Source organism: Aplidium turbinatum, chromosome 7 (genome assembly GCF_918807975.1).
Source record: "Aplidium turbinatum chromosome 7, kaAplTurb1.1, whole genome shotgun sequence".
Lineage (NCBI taxonomy): Eukaryota > Metazoa > Chordata > Ascidiacea > Aplousobranchia > Polyclinidae > Aplidium > Aplidium turbinatum.
In genome coordinates, this window is record NC_137478.1 from 20,338,722 (window position 1) to 20,358,633 (window position 19,912).

At 36.2% G+C, this 19,912-nt stretch overlaps 1 protein-coding gene across 1 annotated transcript; it reads left to right on the forward strand.

The window, feature by feature from the left end:
- Window positions 1–8,916: 8,916 nt before the first annotated feature.
- Window positions 8,917–18,847, forward strand: LOC145773822 (uncharacterized). The gene is made up of 7 exons (XM_082584950.1): window positions 8,917–8,959; window positions 9,267–9,396; window positions 9,593–9,701; window positions 11,246–11,345; window positions 15,615–15,695; window positions 16,392–16,557; window positions 18,001–18,847. Exons 1-7 carry the CDS (start codon window positions 8,917–8,919, stop codon window positions 18,113–18,115), a joined length of 744 nt encoding a protein of 247 aa, XP_082441076.1. The 3' UTR covers window positions 18,116–18,847.
- The last annotated feature ends 1,065 nt before the right edge of the window (window positions 18,848–19,912 follow it).

Below are 19,912 nucleotides of genomic sequence, written 5' to 3' on the forward strand. Positions count from 1 at the left end.
ATTGTGTGGAAATTAGTTCATGGAGTCACATAGCTAAATTAGATAGGCTAAGTTAGACTGAATATTTATCAGGTAGCCTAGACAGACAGCCTTGATATTAATTCAAAATATAAACAAAAAAATCAATCAAACACTTATACTTAAACATATAGGCTACTTAAATAAAATGTTACCACATTGGTGACCCCGACGTGATTCGTCGTAACAGAAAATAAACAAACCCTTTTATTTTCTGTTCTCTTTTTTCTATTTACTTCGGGAGCAGTTTACATGGAAAATTACAGAATGTTTAGGAAATAAATTTAGGTTAAACCAGTTCACAATAGTAAAAGAAAGGGAAACTTATATGATGAAATAATGGATCGCTACAAGGGAACGTTCAAATATTACGTAACTCCTTCGAGGGGGGGTTTATGCAAAGCGTTACGTTAGCGTCACATCGGGGGGGAGGGGGTTCAAGCAAAACGTTACGTAACGCTTTCGAGTACGGAATGGTAGTTTTTTGTGCTGATATCGTATTGAAAAAGCGTTTCATTGGGGAGAGGGGGGGGTGAAAAAAACGTTACGTTGGAGTTACATGGGGGAGGGGGGTCAAAAATTCGGAAAAAAGCGTTACATACAGTAATATTTAAACGTTCCCTTACGCCTACGATGCTGCACAGATTACATAGGTTCCAGAAGTCTAGCAAAACAAGAGTGGGTGACGTCAGAGAAAGTTTGTGAGAGCTACACCCTACAACATTCGTTTCAAAGTAAACTTTACAAGAAAAATTCTATAGAAAGGTGATGTTGATTTAAAGCAGAGGTTTTTAAACTTTTTTGCAATAGACTACGACCTCCTCAGAGCAATCAACATAGCTTCGCGACCCCCCCAAAAATAATTAACAAAAGCATATTTAATGTAAAATTTAACCAAATTGGATTCACTATCACATCCAGTTATGTCGATTTGCTGCTTGAATATAACCTTATAAAACCAAAAACGTCTTGTCATAAGTTTGTAGGCTACGGCTTTAGCCTATTACATGCCCTCCCTCCAATTATTATTTCTAATTCCGACCAAGCTTGGCTAGATTGTAGAAGAACAAATAATAAGAATAAGCAATATTTTAACCGGTTGAATGTATTGCAACCTTTTATGGATACATTTCAATCAGCTTCATTGAGATTTTGGATGCTGTATTTTTTTCACAAGCTTGTCAATGTGTGGAACTATTGCTGAATAAACTTTTACATAAAATAGCCTATATAAACACTAAATTTTTTCAATGCCATAACTGGAAACGATAATTAATCCACTGATAAATTCATATTTGAGATAGTATTGCTGTTTTGCCTTGCTTTTAGGCCTAGGGGAAGGGAAGGTAATTTGATACGGAAGGTAATTTGATACACCCCCCCTACAGAAATGTACAAAAAATATTGGTCAAAAATATTGTCATTAGGTGAAAGATCTGTGAAAATAATGCCTACAAAAATTGCACCATGCAGCTAACTCGTGCTTTTATGGCATAAAATTGTGAAAGTGTGTTTTTTGAGTATTTTCTTAAAAATTTTAACTCATGATTATTTTCGTCTGGAAAATTAAAGAAAAGTTTCTGAAAGATGAAACCAAACTCATTTGACAGTTCATTGATAAGGCTTCAAGGGCATGTCACGTTTTTTCTGCAATGTGCATCCAAGCATACAAAAATCAGTATTTTATAAAAAAAATTTGAAAAAGGTAAATTGATACATGTGGAGAAGGTAAATTGATACAGTATATTAAATTCTTTTTTGTGACTGTAATAAATGTTGACATTGATCTACTTGATTTAAATAAGTTATTCTTTATTAACAAGACCTGCTACTTTGGGAAACAACTATTATATAAGCTTTCGTAGGCCTACACGCTATCTGCTGTCAAAAAATGAGAAAAGTGCAAAGCACCCCCCTTGAATAAGAACTCCAGCCAATGATCCTTCCCATGACCATCCCGCTGCAGAAGCTTCGCTGCACACATGGGCCTCAACAGTCATCTTTGCACCCAAGCACGCCAACCACATATTAAATTTTCATTTATTGCTTTGCTGTCAAAGGGGATTTCTGTATTAGTTTTACTGTATCAAATTACCTTCCGGGTGTATCAATTTACCTTCCGTGGAAGGTAAATTGATACATTTGAGTGACGTTTTTAAAATTTCAATTAAAAAAAAAGTAACAAAAACAAAAAAGTGAAAATGTTTTTAAAAAGTGTGTAAGGGATCAGACTTTCATTTCAGCTTAAAATCAATAGTTTGTGTCAGATAATTTTCAGTTATAGTTTCGGGAGAGAGTTTGCTTTTTTATACCAAAGACAGGCAAGACACAACAATACCACAGGGTTGAGCATTACAACAGTATATATTTTACATATTTACAAAATAGTTTAACATTCAAACGTTTTCGGCTTAACCTAAGCCCTCATCAGGAATCTGAAAGTATTAATAAAATGCAATAAATTTCAACTTCTTGAAGGTAACTAGCTAACTAATTGTAAGCATCAAGAAATACGCAGCAGTTAACAGGCAAAAATGTTAAAAGTGTATCAAATTACCTTCCTTTCCTCTATGCCATAACGAGTGGCACAAAGCAACGTAGGCTACAGGAATTAGGTGAAAAATATCTAGGAATAAAGTCCCAAAAATAACGAATGCTTTTCTATCGTTAAAGCCTTTGCAACGTCTGAAAGCTTTAACTATGGAAAAACTTCAGGTCGAGGAATGATCGGTTGCTAAAAAAGACTGTTTGAACTGAAAATAATACAATGGATTTTCAGGCGTCTCATAACCCCTACACGGCTTGTAACCCCCAAAGTAGTTGCGACCCTCAGGTTGAAAACCCCTGATTTAAAGGCATGAAACTTGCAATGTAGTTACAGGCAATAGACCAGGGCTACTCAACTGGCCTACCGCGGTCCGAATCCGGACCATCTGGGTGTTGATGGTGGACCTTGAGCTTTTGGAAGAATAACCTCATTGCCACGTTTCCGGACTTCTTTAAACAGATTTCTACTGTGAGGAAGCAAGTTTTACTGTGATTATCCTAGTTGCTGGGGGGCTTCGACTCCCAGACTCCCCAACACTTTCCCAGAAATCCAATTCTAGTTACACTTTACCTGAAAAAGTGGTTTGGTACAGATAGTTTATCATTCGTGGTTGCGTGTGAAATAATTTATTCACCAAACCGCAAAAAATATTCAACTTGTCAAACTGGACCTTTGTTAAGATGAGTTGAGTAACCCTGCAATAGACCTACGGTACAAAGAATATCACTAATAAATACAGATCCGATGAAGACGTTCAACAAATTTTAGTAGGTCTATTTGCTACTGAATTCATCAAGAAACTGAAAATTTTTTTATCTTTTGAATAAAAACCACTCAGGAGAAAAAAAAAGAACAATTCGATGAAAAGAAAAGTAATGCAGCAAAAGAACCGAACACATAAAGTTAGTGTAGAAATCTAATTTTCTGTTTTACAGTATGACTGAATATGACCATGACTTAGATCAGAGGTGACGAACCTGCGGCCCGTCAAAGAGTTTTGTGCTGCCCGCAAAACAATTTGACAATCGCTCATGCATTAAAGGCAAAATACATCTCAAATCTGTTTTATGCCTTCGCTGGTATAGGGTACACCTTTCCTTTGCTATTTTCTTCCCCAAAACACTAACTTTCAGGGTTAAAGTTAGAAAATAGGAAAGCTATAAGGTAAAGTTGTGAATCAATGATCGCCATCTCCTCCACAATGTAGGGGAGAGTGGGGTTAGTTGGAAGGCGGGGTTAGTTGAAAAATGATCATTTTTTTAACTCTCGATAACTTTTTTTAAATATTTAGCCTACTGCCAACATGTGAAGTGGTTTATAAAAACACATAATCCATGTTAGTTTCGAATTATTAAGTCAAAATATACCTGTTTGGTTGACAATTTTGTATTTTCTTACTTTCGAAGTAAAATTTTTGGCGTATTAAAAAACATCTTATGCGTCGATATCGTTATAGACAGGCAGAAGTTTTTTGGTGTGCGTCATCTGTAGGTGTTCTACAACACTAAGAAATAAAAAAATTTTAGTCCAATGCACCATGCTTGAATATTTTAGGAAAATAGTTTGTCATATGCTAATGGGGCTAGTTGGAAAATTGTTGGTGGGGTTAGTTGGAAAATGTTTTGATAACGGTATGACTATGTAGTATGATACGAGTATATTGTCGTGGTATGATAGTAAGTAGTATAAGCTCCAATGTACTTGTTTTAAGCAGACACACATTGTAAAATTTAATTTGAATAACTTGGAAAGTGCTATATATGTGGCATCACAAGTTTTATCAATGCGTTTATTAAAAAATGTTTTTACGATGATCAGGTGTAGAATTCATTGCATTTTGATCTTAAAGCAAGTAAGCATATTTGCTTACAACACCATGTAAATGTTTGTTGGTTGAAAAAAGAGTATACAGTTCATTAGTGGGCATTAAACTGACGTTTTTCAACTAACCCCAGGCATGGGGTTAGTTGAAAAATCAATTGTATGTTTGTTTATTTTAAATTTTTATTAAAAGCTTAATTGACTCAATACTTATTTTTGGTTGTATGATAGAAAACACCATAGATGATAATTTAAGCCACTTCAAGTTGTCAGGCTATGCATCAATTTTTTTAAATTTCACTTTAAAAAAAAACTTTCCGACTAGCCCCACTCTCCCCTAGTCCTTGACGCACAACAGCTCACACGTCAACGCCTGCCTTCCAGGCGCCCTTTTTCTCGACACATTGTGGCACTTCATGAAGGTCACTTCGACCTGATGAAGTCATGGAGAGACCGCTGGGAAACCATCTCACGGCCCAACCAGTTCCAAGTCACACCAGACACTACGGTACCACCTGGCTCAGACCTGCCAAGAAAAGAATGGGTAACTCTGAATCGCCTCCGTACTGGTGTTGGTCGCTTCAAGCACAATATGTTTACCTGGGGATTGTGTGACTCACCAGCCTGTGTTTGTGGTGACTGTCAAACAGCACAGCACATCATAAATCACTGTCCAGTGTTTCGACCTGAAGAACATGTGAATCTCATAGACCCTGATATGAAGACACTGCTCTGGTTGCAACAATTGGGAGATGTTACCTGAATTGCTGCCTCATAAGCAAGAAGAGAAGAAGTTGTGAAAACACTATTCACCAACTTCAGCTTGTATTTTTGGTCGATTTTTTACTGTTGTATGTTTCAATTTTGCATAAGATAATTTCAACTGTGTGGGTTTTATTACTTTCATCTGCCGTTTGTTACTTTTCATGAATAGTATCTTGAGTGGCTTCTATAAAATATGTCATGGTAGATTACAATTAAAAAATTGTGTTAAAAAGTACACATGCGTTATAGTGGCCCTATAATTCATGTGTAATTGACAAAGTGGTCCGCACCCGCAAAAAGGTTCGTCACCCCTGAATTAGATATTGGCTGTTGTAAAGACTAACTGTTGCTCAAGATGCTTCAATGGCAATATTAAGACTGAGTGTAAAGTTTGTTGTTGCTGTATCCAGGATCCAGGCTTACGCTTGGTGGTTGAAGATTTGGATTAAGTGGACGGGAAAGCAAGGAAGCCAATCTTCATGTCTATCTTCAGGCAGTACTTCGGCACGCATGTGCGCCGCAAAATTAATTAGAATTTTATGTTTGAAAATCGTAATATTTTGATTCAATTTTTGTGCTGCAACCTCTCTATACATCAAACTTTAATTTGAAACTAGTAGTTGGAAACTCTGAACTGATTTCTTCAGACATGTCAATGGTTCAGACAATACAGACAATACAATGGTTCACTGAAAATTTATATCCAATTCCTTAAATCAAAATGTAGTTATTACTATCTGAATTCTTAACAGTCTGTTTCACCTCAAACGGATCATCAGAAGAGTCTTATTCAAATAGAATATAATATTATATTTGAATAAGACTCTTCTGATGATCCGTTTGAGGTGAAACAGACTGTTAAGAATTCAGATAGTAATAACTACATTTTGATTTAATTCGCTCTGCTTTGCTTTTTTGCTTAGCATTGAGCACTTTTTGTAGTATTAATAGTTTTCATTGTTTTTATCCAATTCCTTATGTGCGTCAAAGGGTTAAGTGTCCTGCCAAAGACACAGACGCATGCTCTTAAGCGGTGTTGAACCGGCGTCTTTTCGAGTGCCGTACAAGGGCTCTCACCACTCGGCTATGCAGCTGACTATTTTAATGCAATTTTAGTGCGCATGTGCGTAGCTATGCGCATAAATCGAAATGATCTTTTTACCGTGTTTTACAATGAAACCAAGACCAAAAAACTGTTGACGGCTGTCTTGCAACATTTTTAACGTGCTTTAGTGCAGTAGCAAACAATATTTAAACTTTAAATACCATAAACAAAAATGACATCTGTGCAACATAAGGTAATTTCACGCAAAAAGTAATTTTCAGGATAGGGTGGAGGGAGTTGGACAGAAATTTAAGAAAAAGTTATACCAGAGGTTTTAGAATATACTGTTGTATCATAAAATTAGGGCTAAATTTGAAATTAAAATTAGCTCCACCCCACTATATTAGGCTACATTGGGAAGTAATTGTAATTTAACAACTTCAGAACAATGTAATTGTAATGTAATTAAAATTTTTGATGGTTTCATTGCAGGTTAATTGTAGCCTACTTAGTTGAACTGAAAACTATCTAAGTGATCCAACTCTGGTGCACATTGGGCTTTTATGTGGATTTGTATAATTTGCATGCAACAGCGGCAAGCACTTCAAATATAGTTTGAAAAGAAGCATTAGAACATTAGTAAAGGCTTTATAAAGTTTATAGTATCTGAAGCAGAAAAGGTTGTTACACATTGTGGGTACCAGTCACTTCTATTCTGTACGACGTTAGCCACACCTTACATTCGATGACTTTAAAATCCTGTTCTACAACTTACAAATCCACTTGCTGCCTGTTCAAATGTATCATACTGTAGTTTACTTTATATCATTCAAATGATTTTTAACGTTGCGTCAAAGTGCCAAGTCATTCGATGCTGTATCTCTATGTATCTGTTTTATGCTAAATTTGTATTTCGACTGATACACGAAGAAAAGAGTAGTAGAGGAAACACGTGAACTTTTGCAGGTGCTAGCGTGACAGATGAGTTTGTATTCAAAATACTGATTGCTCAGATATCGACTGGATTAAATTTATCGTAAGCTAATTGGATAAATAAAAATTGCTTTTCAAACATTGATTGACATACTGAGCGATTCGGCTTATGCAGTCAACAAAAAGGTTAGGTAGAGAAAAATTGGTGTAGCTATTGAACCATTGTTGTTTGGCTTTGTGCGGGGAAAGAGTTTCAAAGATTTTAAGTTACTTTTTGGTATGTAAATTAACACATTATTGCCATCGTCGGTATATAATAGTATTGCAGAGAAAATAATAGTTTTTGCTATGTAGTTAATCTTGTGAAAACACGACTTGAAGTGGGCTACTTTTACGCACAATGCTGTGTCTTGTCGCTGAGCTCTCCGTACCAAACCGCAAGATTCATTATCGTGTGGTGCTATCGTCATTCTATGTACATGAGTTAGGCGTAGGCTAACAGAACACGATAGATTTGCTGAATAAATTTAAATCTTCCAATTAGACTATTCTAAGTAGCATTCGTATCCAATTGTTTTTTGGTTTGTTTTTGTAATAAATATAAAATATAGACTTTTTTGTTTTTGCTGATACGACTGAGTTCGTAATCTGCTCTGAAGATTTAGAATTTTCTTAAGTTACTGTACTGTAGTTTGTAGGTCTCATACCATTATTTATTTTCAAGCGCTTTTATTAAAGTGAGTTATTTCAATTCTTTAACTGATGAGCGAATGGGGATGTAGGCTTATGGGTAGAGAATCGAGAAACGTGATGTGGTAGTGTAGGATGCGTGTGAGAAAATCTAATGCACATAAGATGCCAAATACTTATTCAGATTAAAATCACAAGAGTGTTGGATAATTAGTATTTAAAAGAAAGTCAACTTTATTGCCTCGACAACAGTTATAGGAGGTCAATGTCCGAACTTTAGGACAGTTTATATTCAACCTAAAATAAGCTTGTCTGCATACTTAACTGCTCTGTTTTTTAATTAATAACTACCGTATTTCGAACAGATTTAGTCTTTCTCAAGACGTTCTGTTTAGTTGATGACGGCAAATAAAAAAAAAATGCCAAATCACATTAAGATTTGTTTGAGCTTTATTTTGACAATCACTTTTATTGCTAGTTGTTCCAGCACGATCAACAACAATGCAAAAAGAAATTTACAAAGTGGGTTAGGCTGTGCAACTAAATGTTTACTATTTGTTTTCTCGTAATTTTTAAAGTGAGTCTGTCATGACTTCAGTAGCCTACTGTACAGTATGTTACTTAATCCTTGAATTTAGTTTCGATAAAAACCTAGCTCGTTAGCTGTATTTAAAGCTCTAATTATTTCTACTAAAGGTCAACTTATCACTTGTCAACCAATAGTAATTATGTAAACACCATACATGTTTTTTAGACTATATTGAAAGACTTGTGTGGCTCTGTTATTATGTCTTGTATTTAATATATTGTATGTGATGTCATATTTGATATCAATTGATTTCCCAGTTCGAGGATAAAAACCCAACAATCAACAATAAAACCGATCATAACATTGAACTAACATGGGTGGTTCCTCAGCGCTTCTTTACCCAGCAAACATTGTACCTCGGCCCAACGCAGTGTGACAGTTGGTAAAATAGTGCTCCTTTGTTGACCCAACGTATCTTGCACCATTCGTCGCAGTTGGGCCCACTTATCTTAAAATTTTTGGGCTAACGTAAAAAAATTGAGGAGTTACCGTAGTTCGCCGCAAATAATGGCGTTGGCCCAACGTTCTGTACAACTGCACATCAACATTGGCAAGAACGACTTCCTAATTCTCAGTTTTTTTATATTTTCATTGTCCCATTGCAATTGTAAAAGGAATACCATGAAGAAAACTTAAACAATTCTTCGAAGGTATCTTCAATTAAAATATTTCAAAAGTTAACAAAGTTGACAAAACTACACTACCCTCAGCCAACCCGAACAACCGTCAGTTAACGTTGGGCCAAGGAAAAATGTTTACTGGGTAGCGATGCTCTTGGTTCAACGTTTTACTTACATTTAGAAAAACGACTAAAAATTGCAGTTTACTGATATATTCCAATCGTGTTTTATTTTCAGGAAAATGTTTGGTCAACAAAGCTCTTTACAAGGAGGGAGACAAATTCCAACACTCTTTTGACGATTGTCTGTATAACTGCACATGTGCTTTCAAAGACAATGGCGACGCCTATGGGAACTGCTCAATGAGGCAATTTTACTTTAAGCTTTGGTTTTGGTATTTTTTCAAATTGGCAGCCTATTCCCAACCAATCAATCAGCGCCTTTTAATATTTTTACATTGGTTCCACGATGTTTGATGTTCAACCAATATAAAAAAAAAACTATCTATTTGCTGTCTGGGTTTTTCCGTTCGAATAATAAAAAGAACTCATTGCATTGTTCAGATGTCCACCATTTCGCTACCCTCCAGGTTGCACCCCAACGAAAAATCAGTGTAACTGCTACGATTCTTATACCTGTCCAGAGGCCGGAGATAAATGTGAAGACTCAGTGGTAAGATTTGACTTTCATGTTGCAAAACACAGAATGTAATTTATAATCGGCGTGAATTCTAGTGTAGGCTACGTAGCATTCTAATATACCGTAGCCTACCCCACGAGTTTAAAGGTTGAGATGATAAAACAAGTTAAACTCTTCGAAAGTGCTTCACACTTTTGTGTTAATATAATGCATGTAGGGGAAGGTATGGACCCATGACCATACCTGACCCATGAACCACCCCCTTCCAAATTCGAATAAAACCTTATAGTAGGTTTTTTATCAACTAAATAAGTTGCATTTAGTTCAATAGTATTTCTTGGAAAGTTCTGGATGGAATCTTTTAAAATTTTGCAAGTTAGAGGGTGGGGTGTGATTTTGAGGTGTTTTAGTAAAATTTCTCATTTGCGTTTGGAGCTTTACAGAAACTTAAATACAGCTAGCATCGAGATATAAAATTCAGAAATTGTAATGGGCTATATAGTGCAGGATTTAGTACAGTTCATTTAGACTTTACTTCATTTTAATTAAGTAAAGCTAAGATGGAACTTTGTCATTAACAGTTCTGACCGATGATCCACCAAAAGTGTTGTCCCTTGAACCACATAGTTCATGGGTTAGCACAATGCCTAATTGAGGGACAATAAACAAATTTCATTTATTTTTTATTTTAGAAATTATTGTGTATTGTAAGTGGAGTGTAAAGTATTATAAAATGACTAGCAAAGCTGGTGATGCCTTATAAATTGTTTTTGTCCTCCCCCCACCACTTGCAGGAACGACAAAACAAACAGTTGACATTAAAAAGGTTTGAACCGACTTTTTGCAGTTTAATATTGCTTAATCTATTTCTGCAAACTGTTAGCAGTGTGCGCATTTGACAGTGTATTTATTGTATCATAAAATTTGCTCTAAACATCTTTTAAGGTCAAACTTATCAGAGTGGTTCAAGGGTCCATACCCGGTGGTTCAAGGGTCCAAACGCGTTTGCACCCTTGAACCACTCTGATCACCGTCAATGTTGTCAAATATTTTTGTTGATCCTATAATTATATGTGGTTGAATTTTTTACACAATATACTGAAGTAATCACACTATGTTGTGTGGAAGTTTCGTCATCATAGATTGATTAGTTAACCAACTATAGCTTTTAATGTGAAAAAGTGGCTCATCAGTCCATACCTTCCCCTACCATCTTCAATCACATTCAGATACAATTTTTTTGTTTAATTTCGCTTACTACCACACGCCAACCAACCGTGCCACAGACACGGGTAGAGTTCAGCTAATTACCACAGATTTACACGAACTTGTTCGTGGGGTTTTGATGATCTCCATGAACTGGTTGTCAACAAACGCTTGCTCAAGCCTACGTATCACCCCATGTATATCAGCATTTGGTAAACATGGCATATTGCTAGTGAGCCAACTTGTTAACGTGTTGAAACTCAGCAATGAATAAGCATCTCGGCTAAATGTGGCTCATTGTTAGCTTATCTTCTCGTTTTTGACTATGTCGTTGTTTATCATTTTGGGTCAAGCTAGGTTTGTTTACATAGACTGGAAGGACATACCAAGTCGGAGAAAAATGGACCAACGGATCATGCACATGCACTTGTATTGGAAATCAAAAAGGCATATACCAGTGTCAATGCATCAGTAAGCTGGCGTGTGTTAGGTTAATATTAGCCTACTAGCAGGTTAATGTGAAGTATGTCGAGTATATTTTGAATTTATTGTCTATCTTCACAAATATTGAAAAAACAATCAATGTTTTTGAGCTATATAAGTACAATAAGGTCCCCTCAAACAAGTTTTCTGCAAAAAGTAAACTATAGGCTATATTCTGAAACAAAACGTTTGCCAGACAGATGCAATGACAGGAGTCTCCCTAAGTGGGAATAAAAGCGGTCAGTGATTTATCGCAGGGGTCGGCAATCACCGGTCCGCGGACCGCTGCCGGTCCGCGAGGAGTTCATAGCCGGTCCGCGAAGAATTCATATACTTTTACAAATTAAGTGAACGTTCAGAATTATTATAGTGGTCTAAGATTAACTGATAAAAATTCAAATTAATCTTTTTAATCAATACACATGTAGAGGCGTCCTTTCTTCATTAAACTTGCTAACCTCTACCACGTGCATTTTCTTGAGCTTGTTGAGACTGGCGAGGCAGCAATGCTGTTATTACGTCATAGTAACTTTTCTCTAGGTGCCATTTTACAACAGTTACTGTGCGATTCATTTTCAAAAAGAGTGACTTAACTTTTACGTTGACCATTCATTTGTGAGTGTGAAAAGTTTTTGGGAGTAGCAGTTTGACTATTGATTAAAAGTTCATAAAGTCAAACTATGGTAGGACTAGACTGTAATACCAGCATAACACTTAACAAAGCAGCTGCTACAGAAATTGGGGTCCAACTAATTTAAAGAGCGTCGGAGTATCGGAATATTTAGAATAAAAGCTAATTTATCAGGAAGTTAAGGGTAAGCTTAGGGTGAGGACTGAGGATTAGATTTAGGTTTATGGTGAACGTTATGATTAGTGTTAGGTTTCCGTAGACCGTAACATTCCCATAATTCCGACACTTAACGTCGGAAAGGAAAATATCGAAATATCCGATTTTTCGGAATTAGGGTTAGAATTAAGTAAGGGTTGGGGTTAGGGTTTGGATTTGGTTTTTGGTTGTAGTACGGTGAATTAACCCTCATTCCGACACTCAGTAAATTAGATGGACCTAAGAAATTGTTACTGAAACTTAATTGGTAAAATATTACAGATTTATCCGAGAAAAATGAGTACAAAACAAACATCTATGTTGAGTTTTTTTGGAAATGGCCGTGGGCCAACAGTATTTGAAAAATCTGATGTCGCAAACGAGGGGTCTACATCTACAACCTCAAAAAAAAGGAAGGCTTCTTTCATTCGCCATTATAAGTCGTCCTATGTAAAGTACGGATTCATTTCAACTTGTGATTCCGAAACACCTTATCCGCTCTGTCTAATTTGTAACAGCAAGTTATCAAACGACGCTATGAAGCCCTCAAAACTAATTCGGCACTTGCACACAAAACATCCCGAACTAAAAGGTAAACCTTTGGACTTTTTTGAAAGAAGAAAAAGTGATCACGAAGCTGAAAAACGATTACTAAGGACAGGTTTATCAACAAAGCCAAATGCACTAAGAGCATCGTACTTGGTGTCTCACCGCATCGCTAAGACTAATAAACCATTTACTATCGGAGAAGAATTGATTTTACCAGCGTGTAGTGATATTTGCCGTGAAGTTTTAGGAGAATCGGCAGCTAAAAAGATAGCGCAGGTTTCGCTTTCTGCGCGCACTGTTGCGAGACGTATTGAGGACATGGCGATAGACATTGAAACTCAACTGTTAGAGCGGTTGGTGAAGTCACCATGGTTTGCGATTCAGCGTGATGGATCTACTGATATGGAAAACAAAGCTGTGCTGCTAGTTTTTGTTCGATATCTTTATGAAGAGGATGTTCATGAGGACATGTTATGTGCTTTGTATTTGCCAAAAAAAACACAGCCTCCGAACTGTGGAAGGCTCTGAATGAGTATTTCGTAGGGAAACTAAACTGGTCTTTTTGTGTCGGTCTGTGTACGGATGGGGCTGCAGCCATGATTGGTCGTCTGTCTGGTTTGACTGCTCGAATTAAGGAGGTCGCACCAGAGTGCGAGGCCACTCATTGTTTCATTCACACTTCACAGAGAAATGCTGGCTAGCCGAAAAATATCATCCGAGCTTCATAGTGTATTCAATGATGTAGTAAAAATGATCAACCTTATAAAAGCGCATGCACTGAACACTCGGCTGTTTGAGCAGATATGTGAGGACATGGATGCCGAGCACAAATGCCTTCTGTTGTAGCCTACACAGAAGTAAAGTGGCTCACCAGAGGAAAATCACTGAACAGAGTTTTTGAACTAAGTGAGCCACCGCAAAGGTTTCTTTTGGAGAAAAATTCAGATCTTGCTAGCAAATTTATTGATGAAAAATGGGTTCTCAAACTTGCCTACTTGTTTGACATATTCAATCTGCTCAATGAACTAAATCTTTCACTTCAGGGCAAAATGACAACTGTATTCAAGTTGGCAGATAAAGTGGCTGCGTTTACAGAAAAACTAAAATTGTGGGAGCAGCGCGTAAACAAAGGGGTTTTTGACATGTTTCAAACATTAGCAGAGACTTTGAAAGACAGTGAGCCTGAGCAAGAGTTCTCCGAACTTGTGAGCAGACACTTGCTTAGGCTACTCTTTTAATAGAATTCAAGCGCTATTTTCCAAGCGCTAAAGACCCTCGAAATGCAAAGGATTGGATCCGTAATCCATTTATTTTCAAACCTGGTGAATCGACCTTACCTGTTCGACAACAGGACCAGCTCCTGGATATTGCTAATGACGGTAGCTTGAAAGTTATTTTTCATACAACGACTCTACCAACGTTTTGGATGAAAGTCTTGCCGGAATACCCTGACCTTGCCATAAAAGCATTAAAAACCTTGCTGCCATTTCCGACATCCTATTTATGCGAGTCTGGATTTTCTGTAATGGCAGCAACAAAGACGAAACCGCGAAACAGATTGGACGTGAGAGAAACATTGCGGGTGTCGTTGAGTTCTATATTTCCTAGGTGGGATCGTCTCGTTGAGGCAAAACAAGCCCAAGGCCCACATTAAATAATGACCTTACAGTATATGAGCTGCAATAAATTTTCATGGTTGAACATTAGATTTTTTTAAAGACCGGTCCGCGAAAAAATTTCATTTTGAAACCGGTCCGCAGAGCAAAAAAGGTTGCCGACCCCTGAATTTTATCGGAAGAAGATTTGATTTACACGTAGCCTACAAATTAAAACGACTTTAACAAATTGTCTTAAATCAAGAAATGTTATAATAGCCTACAACACAAAATGTTTATCAATGATCCAGGTAGGGGCGTAGGCTTACCCAGAACATTTTCATGAGGGTAGGTTGAAAAATTATCATTTGCATGAGGCTACGTAAAACTATGATAAGCTGCCTTTACACGGCACAAATCAAAGTAAGATTATAACAAGGCACCAATTCTAAACCTGAAATTTTACTATTTATTAGGACTACAAGACTGTCGAGTGAGCTCTCCCAACATACGTCTTTCAGTAGAAAACTTTGTAATATTTTTTGGATTAATTGGCAATGCCATGTATATTGTATAGGCTGTAAATGCAGTCAACTGTCCACGAATATTGAACGCTATATTTGGTCAGCCCTTTCGAGTCAAAATTGCATCTCACTTTCGTAGCAAAAGAGGGTTTTAAATATTTGTTGTGGTGGTTTAATTTACCCTACTGCAGAAAAAAGTAGTCTGAAGATGAAGTACAAAAGGTGAAGAAAAAACTCCAAGAGCTCATACCAGAAACATTTTACAAGCTAAAATGACTCAATGGCCCAACAACATCTCCCCACGCGACATCTATGCATTATTATACATATTTAAAATTACGTAATATTTTCAATATTGTAACACATCTTGTTTAGCATATAGCCTAGGCTACTTTTGATAAAAGTTGAAAGTATCTGGAAATTTTCTGCTTAAATTTGTACGAATCCCCCAACGTTTATATTTTAACTTTTACAACTTAAATCATGCAAAATTTTAGTTAAATAACTAATTTTGCATGTATTTAATACCAGCTTACATTTAATTCAATAAAGAATAGTCAATCATGATGAATTATTTAACTAAGAAATCAAGAAGTTTATTCTTAATAAAATTTGTAAAACATTTTGAAGTTCACTTTCTAAATTTTCATCACACTTGCTCAAATTCTCCACAAATTGAAAAGTCTGTGGAGTGCGCTCTCTTTCCTTTCCCCTAGCTCCTTCTCACCTATGTTGTGAAAAAGCGATTATTTGTAATTTACAGAAACACACAAGCCACCGGTTACAAGCTCCATTCTTCAAAAACCGTGTACACTTAATGAAACTGCTCAATGCTACAGTTGTGGTAAGTAGGCTACAGTACTTCTTATTTTCTAATAAAATAGATTATTGGAATCGATTATTACTTGCTTTTAGTGGCGTACGGTGATCCATTTTTTGTGTGCTTCCTTTTGAGAAAAAGTTTTAACCACCCACTTGGTTAATGTCACTTTATTCAAAGTCAGATACGTTGCAATTGTGCAAATTGCTACATGCGCAATCCACCTCAACCTTGTGCTTCCAATATATTCAATGAAGACAATTTTCATCGAGTTTTATTGAAAAGCCAGGTTCCAATAAAATGCATGTTACTTTTTTGAATTAAATTTTTTTTTTTCGATTTTTAGTGAGAAGCCAGATTCGGTTCCAAAGCAGCGTCACTTTCGTAGCTTAGGCTGCATGATGCGACATGTAATTACAGTAGCAAGCGATCAATTTTAGCAAACCTTGTCATTGCACTGCCTGTAGGCTATCTTTCAAAGCATTGCAATAAAGAAATGTGGTTGAGGTTATTTATAAGTAGCCTTTGGGTGAAGCAAAACCTGAGTTACGAGCAGAGTGTCTGTTATCAATAGTGAAATCTTCATTGCGTGGTCAAATAAAACTACTTGTTAAATTTTTCTTTACGCTTGCTTGATTCGAAACTAACCCCACCTTTTTAAAGAACTAAACTTATTCAAAGAAAGTAAAATGAGATGTGCATGTACTTTATTTTTCGCAGATACTTTGAACACTTCTACATCCAATTGCATAGTAAGACAGCGTTGTGAACAATGGCTTTACTTACACAAATTAAAAGAAAAATATCTTGTTATGTTATGCACATGCTATGGTCCGCATGGATACACCCGATGTGTGGCGAAAGTTAAATCACATAGAACAAGAAGGTAATTATACACGTAAAGGATATGACAACTTATATTAAATAAGACAATTAAAATTTGCAAAGGAATTGATTGGTTGTAATCGTCTTTAAGCATGGAATAGAATAGTCTTTTCGAAACATTAATCCAAGCACTTTGCATACCCCTACGAGTCTTTGAATCACTGACGTTTGCTCTGTTGCAGAGACTGATGCAATGCAGTTTCCGCTTGTTGAAGTAGTCTACTGTTGCTTGTGAATTATTTCACTCTGAGTGGAGAGCTGCCCTTAAAATGCTTTGCTTGAGCGCACACTCCAAGAGTGGAATTACTATAACCTACAATACACTACAAGTCAGAGACGTAGCCACGAGCGGCTTTGGGGAGAAATTTCTTCCCTGAAGTATTATCTTCCTCCCAAGTGGATTTTTAATTCTATTACAACGTTTTAATGACATTTTATTACAAGTTGAATGAAGTTTTATAAATGTTTGACTGTATTCAGTAGCTGTATTTTCAACAACTTGCATTTTAGCTGTATTTTGGGTGTCAAATCAAACAACCCTAACTCTTTATTTCAATTATTAAAATGCTTGCCCTCCTAAACAATCGCTTACCCTCTTATAATTTTCTTTTTACTTACCTCACTGATACAAGTAGTTATTTCAACTAAAAAGTAAAACTTTGTTACGGTTTAAGACACATGTGATAATTAGTTTGCAGTTTTAGTTTCAATAATTAGTTTCCTATTGTAAAGATATTTAAAAATTTAGTAAAGCGTATGTGACTTTCAGCTTACAATCAACCTAAATATGTCAGGTGTGTATTAGGGGTGTAGCCTATTATTAACAGTTGACATGAGGGTCCAGATGTAAGGTTGAACCCCGAATCACTTTTGAATACCAATTTTTTGGGTGACCTTGAAATTAAGAAAACGTTGCATATTGTTTGCAATTTTTTTTTTGAAGATGTTTTGCATATGAGAGGCTTCTTATGACTAGACCGACTGGATCAAATTTATTTTCTTAACTGCCCAGATTAGTAATTTATATCAAGTCGAAAATTTAGAAAGAAACTTCTCTCCAACTTCATCAAACTAGATTTTTTTTTATAAAAAAAAAGATAAAAAATCTTGAGTTAGCTAACATAAAAAGTTATTTTATAAATTTATTTTTTTAGTGATGCAAAGATTTTGAATAATCATACTTGTCTGTAGGACTGCTTGTAGGGGGCAATAGGAATATTTATTGCAGCTACAACATAAGACATCTGGTGACTATAGGACGCTCACAGAAAGTTAATTGCCCAGCTACCTTTATGAGCTGCTCAAATAAAAAAAATAGAAATATCTAAAATTAATGTAGACCGACACTCCAGCTTTGCTGATTTAACGTATAGTTTTTAGGCTGAGGTACACGATGACGTAAATAGGGAAGCGTAACTTAATAGGCCTACTTTTATTTTTGTAGATCTGCATTGCACTTCGTGCTGTCGAGTGAAGTGACAATTCAATCTGATAGCAAAGAATTGCATTTCGAACGAGACCTGGTTTCTGAGAAAATCTACAGTTTGAAAGTTACGTAAGATCCATTTGGAGAACATCTTATGCAATAACTTGTGCAAACATAATACGAAAAACTGGCAAAACAGGCTAGCATGAAATCGCGTGAGCAAATTTTTGAAGTATTGCAGCAGATGAACGTTTTCACTTGACAAGTGCGATCTTGGTTGCCATTGTGAAGTAGGCTACAGTGTTTATCAAAATTTTAACTTTTATCTGATTACTTGATGTCTGTTGTGAACTTTGTCATCACATCAGTTATGTTTTTGTTTTGCATTGTCAAAATGCATGCTACTACAAGTTTATCAGTGTATCCTACTAAATGTACCAAATGTATGCTACTAAAGTGGGATGGCGCAACGGATAAGGCGTTGGTCTTCCGATCATGCAAACCTGGTTCGACTCCCGGCTGAGTGCAAGAAGGATCTTAATGACTTTAATCAATTGAGTTTATGAAGAAAATTGTCCTGCCTTTCTTGACCAATGGTGGTAGCTGATTCGCACGGAAAACTGTCCTAAGTTAAAGTGCCTACCGCTATAGACTACAAGTCGTTGCAGTGTTTCCTTAATTTCATTTCCAAAAACAAAAAATAACCCGAACAAATTTTTCTTATGCATCGCTATTTTGTGTACAGTCGGCATTAATCTACCAGAATGAGTGTTTATGGTCTGCTGAATCATTACAGTACTAACTGCACTAAATGTATTGTTTTGCATTACAAAGAACGATTATCCGCTCTTGATTCTTATCTGTATATCTGGCCTTTTGTTAAATTTTTAGTTTTTTTATCTATTTTATTTCACCTTTCAGTCAAGACAAGAAGAATGGTGATGATGTTGGTGTATTTTTTCTTCATGTTTGAAGATGACCGAGAAATCTGAGTTGGAATTTGTTAACGTAGCCTATGTTGTTGGAGTGCATAGGCTACGTAGGATTATGATTAGTGGAAGCCGATCTGATTCAAAGTATTTTTACAGTAGCCTATATACAGCCCTAATACGATGCTATTGCTCCTCTATCATTAAACCACGGCCTCTTCTCAACGTCAATGGGACAACTTCAGTCACTAGAAAATTTTAATAGATGTACCATTGTACCTACAGCACAGTTCCACAACGTTCTCGATCAACTTTGAAAGATCAACAACGAAGCCAATTGCACGCCTCTGTCAGGTTTCTATTAACCCCTTGATGCTCTTCCAAAAGTCAGTGAAGTTCAACAAACATCAGGGTTGTATTTTTGGTATAAGTCCAGAGACATGCTACTGCACAGCAAAGGTTTACAAATTACGAAGACAAGCACTTGTTGACTATTGTAGTTTGCTGATTCATTTCACTAATGACTAGAAGGTTAGATGAAGTAAATGGGTAGCCTATAGTCTGCTTGTCTAGGATTTTAGACGTATTTCTATTCTTTATACTTATAAACACAAGAAAATTCTCTAGCTGAGCTGCAACCAACAGAATGAACAATCTTCTTGCTGTCGGTTGATAGAATTTAATGCTTGATATGGTTTCTACTGTAAATTACCTCGAGCAGGGGCTTTTCTCAAGCAGTGTGGAATGTGGATTTCGCTGAGACTGAGAGCTTCGTATGCATGGCGCGATGACAAGACCTCTGCATTGTCTTTACTGATTTGACTAAATCTTTTAATACAGGGTTGAGGAATATCCGTTGAAGATCATACATAAATACGAATTTCAAAAAAATTAATTCTATTGTAAAAAAATTTCGTGATGAGATTTATGTACACGTAGGCCTACAGTAGTGCGTTGTAGATGATGATATTAGTCAGTAGTCTCAATATGGTGTATTTTTG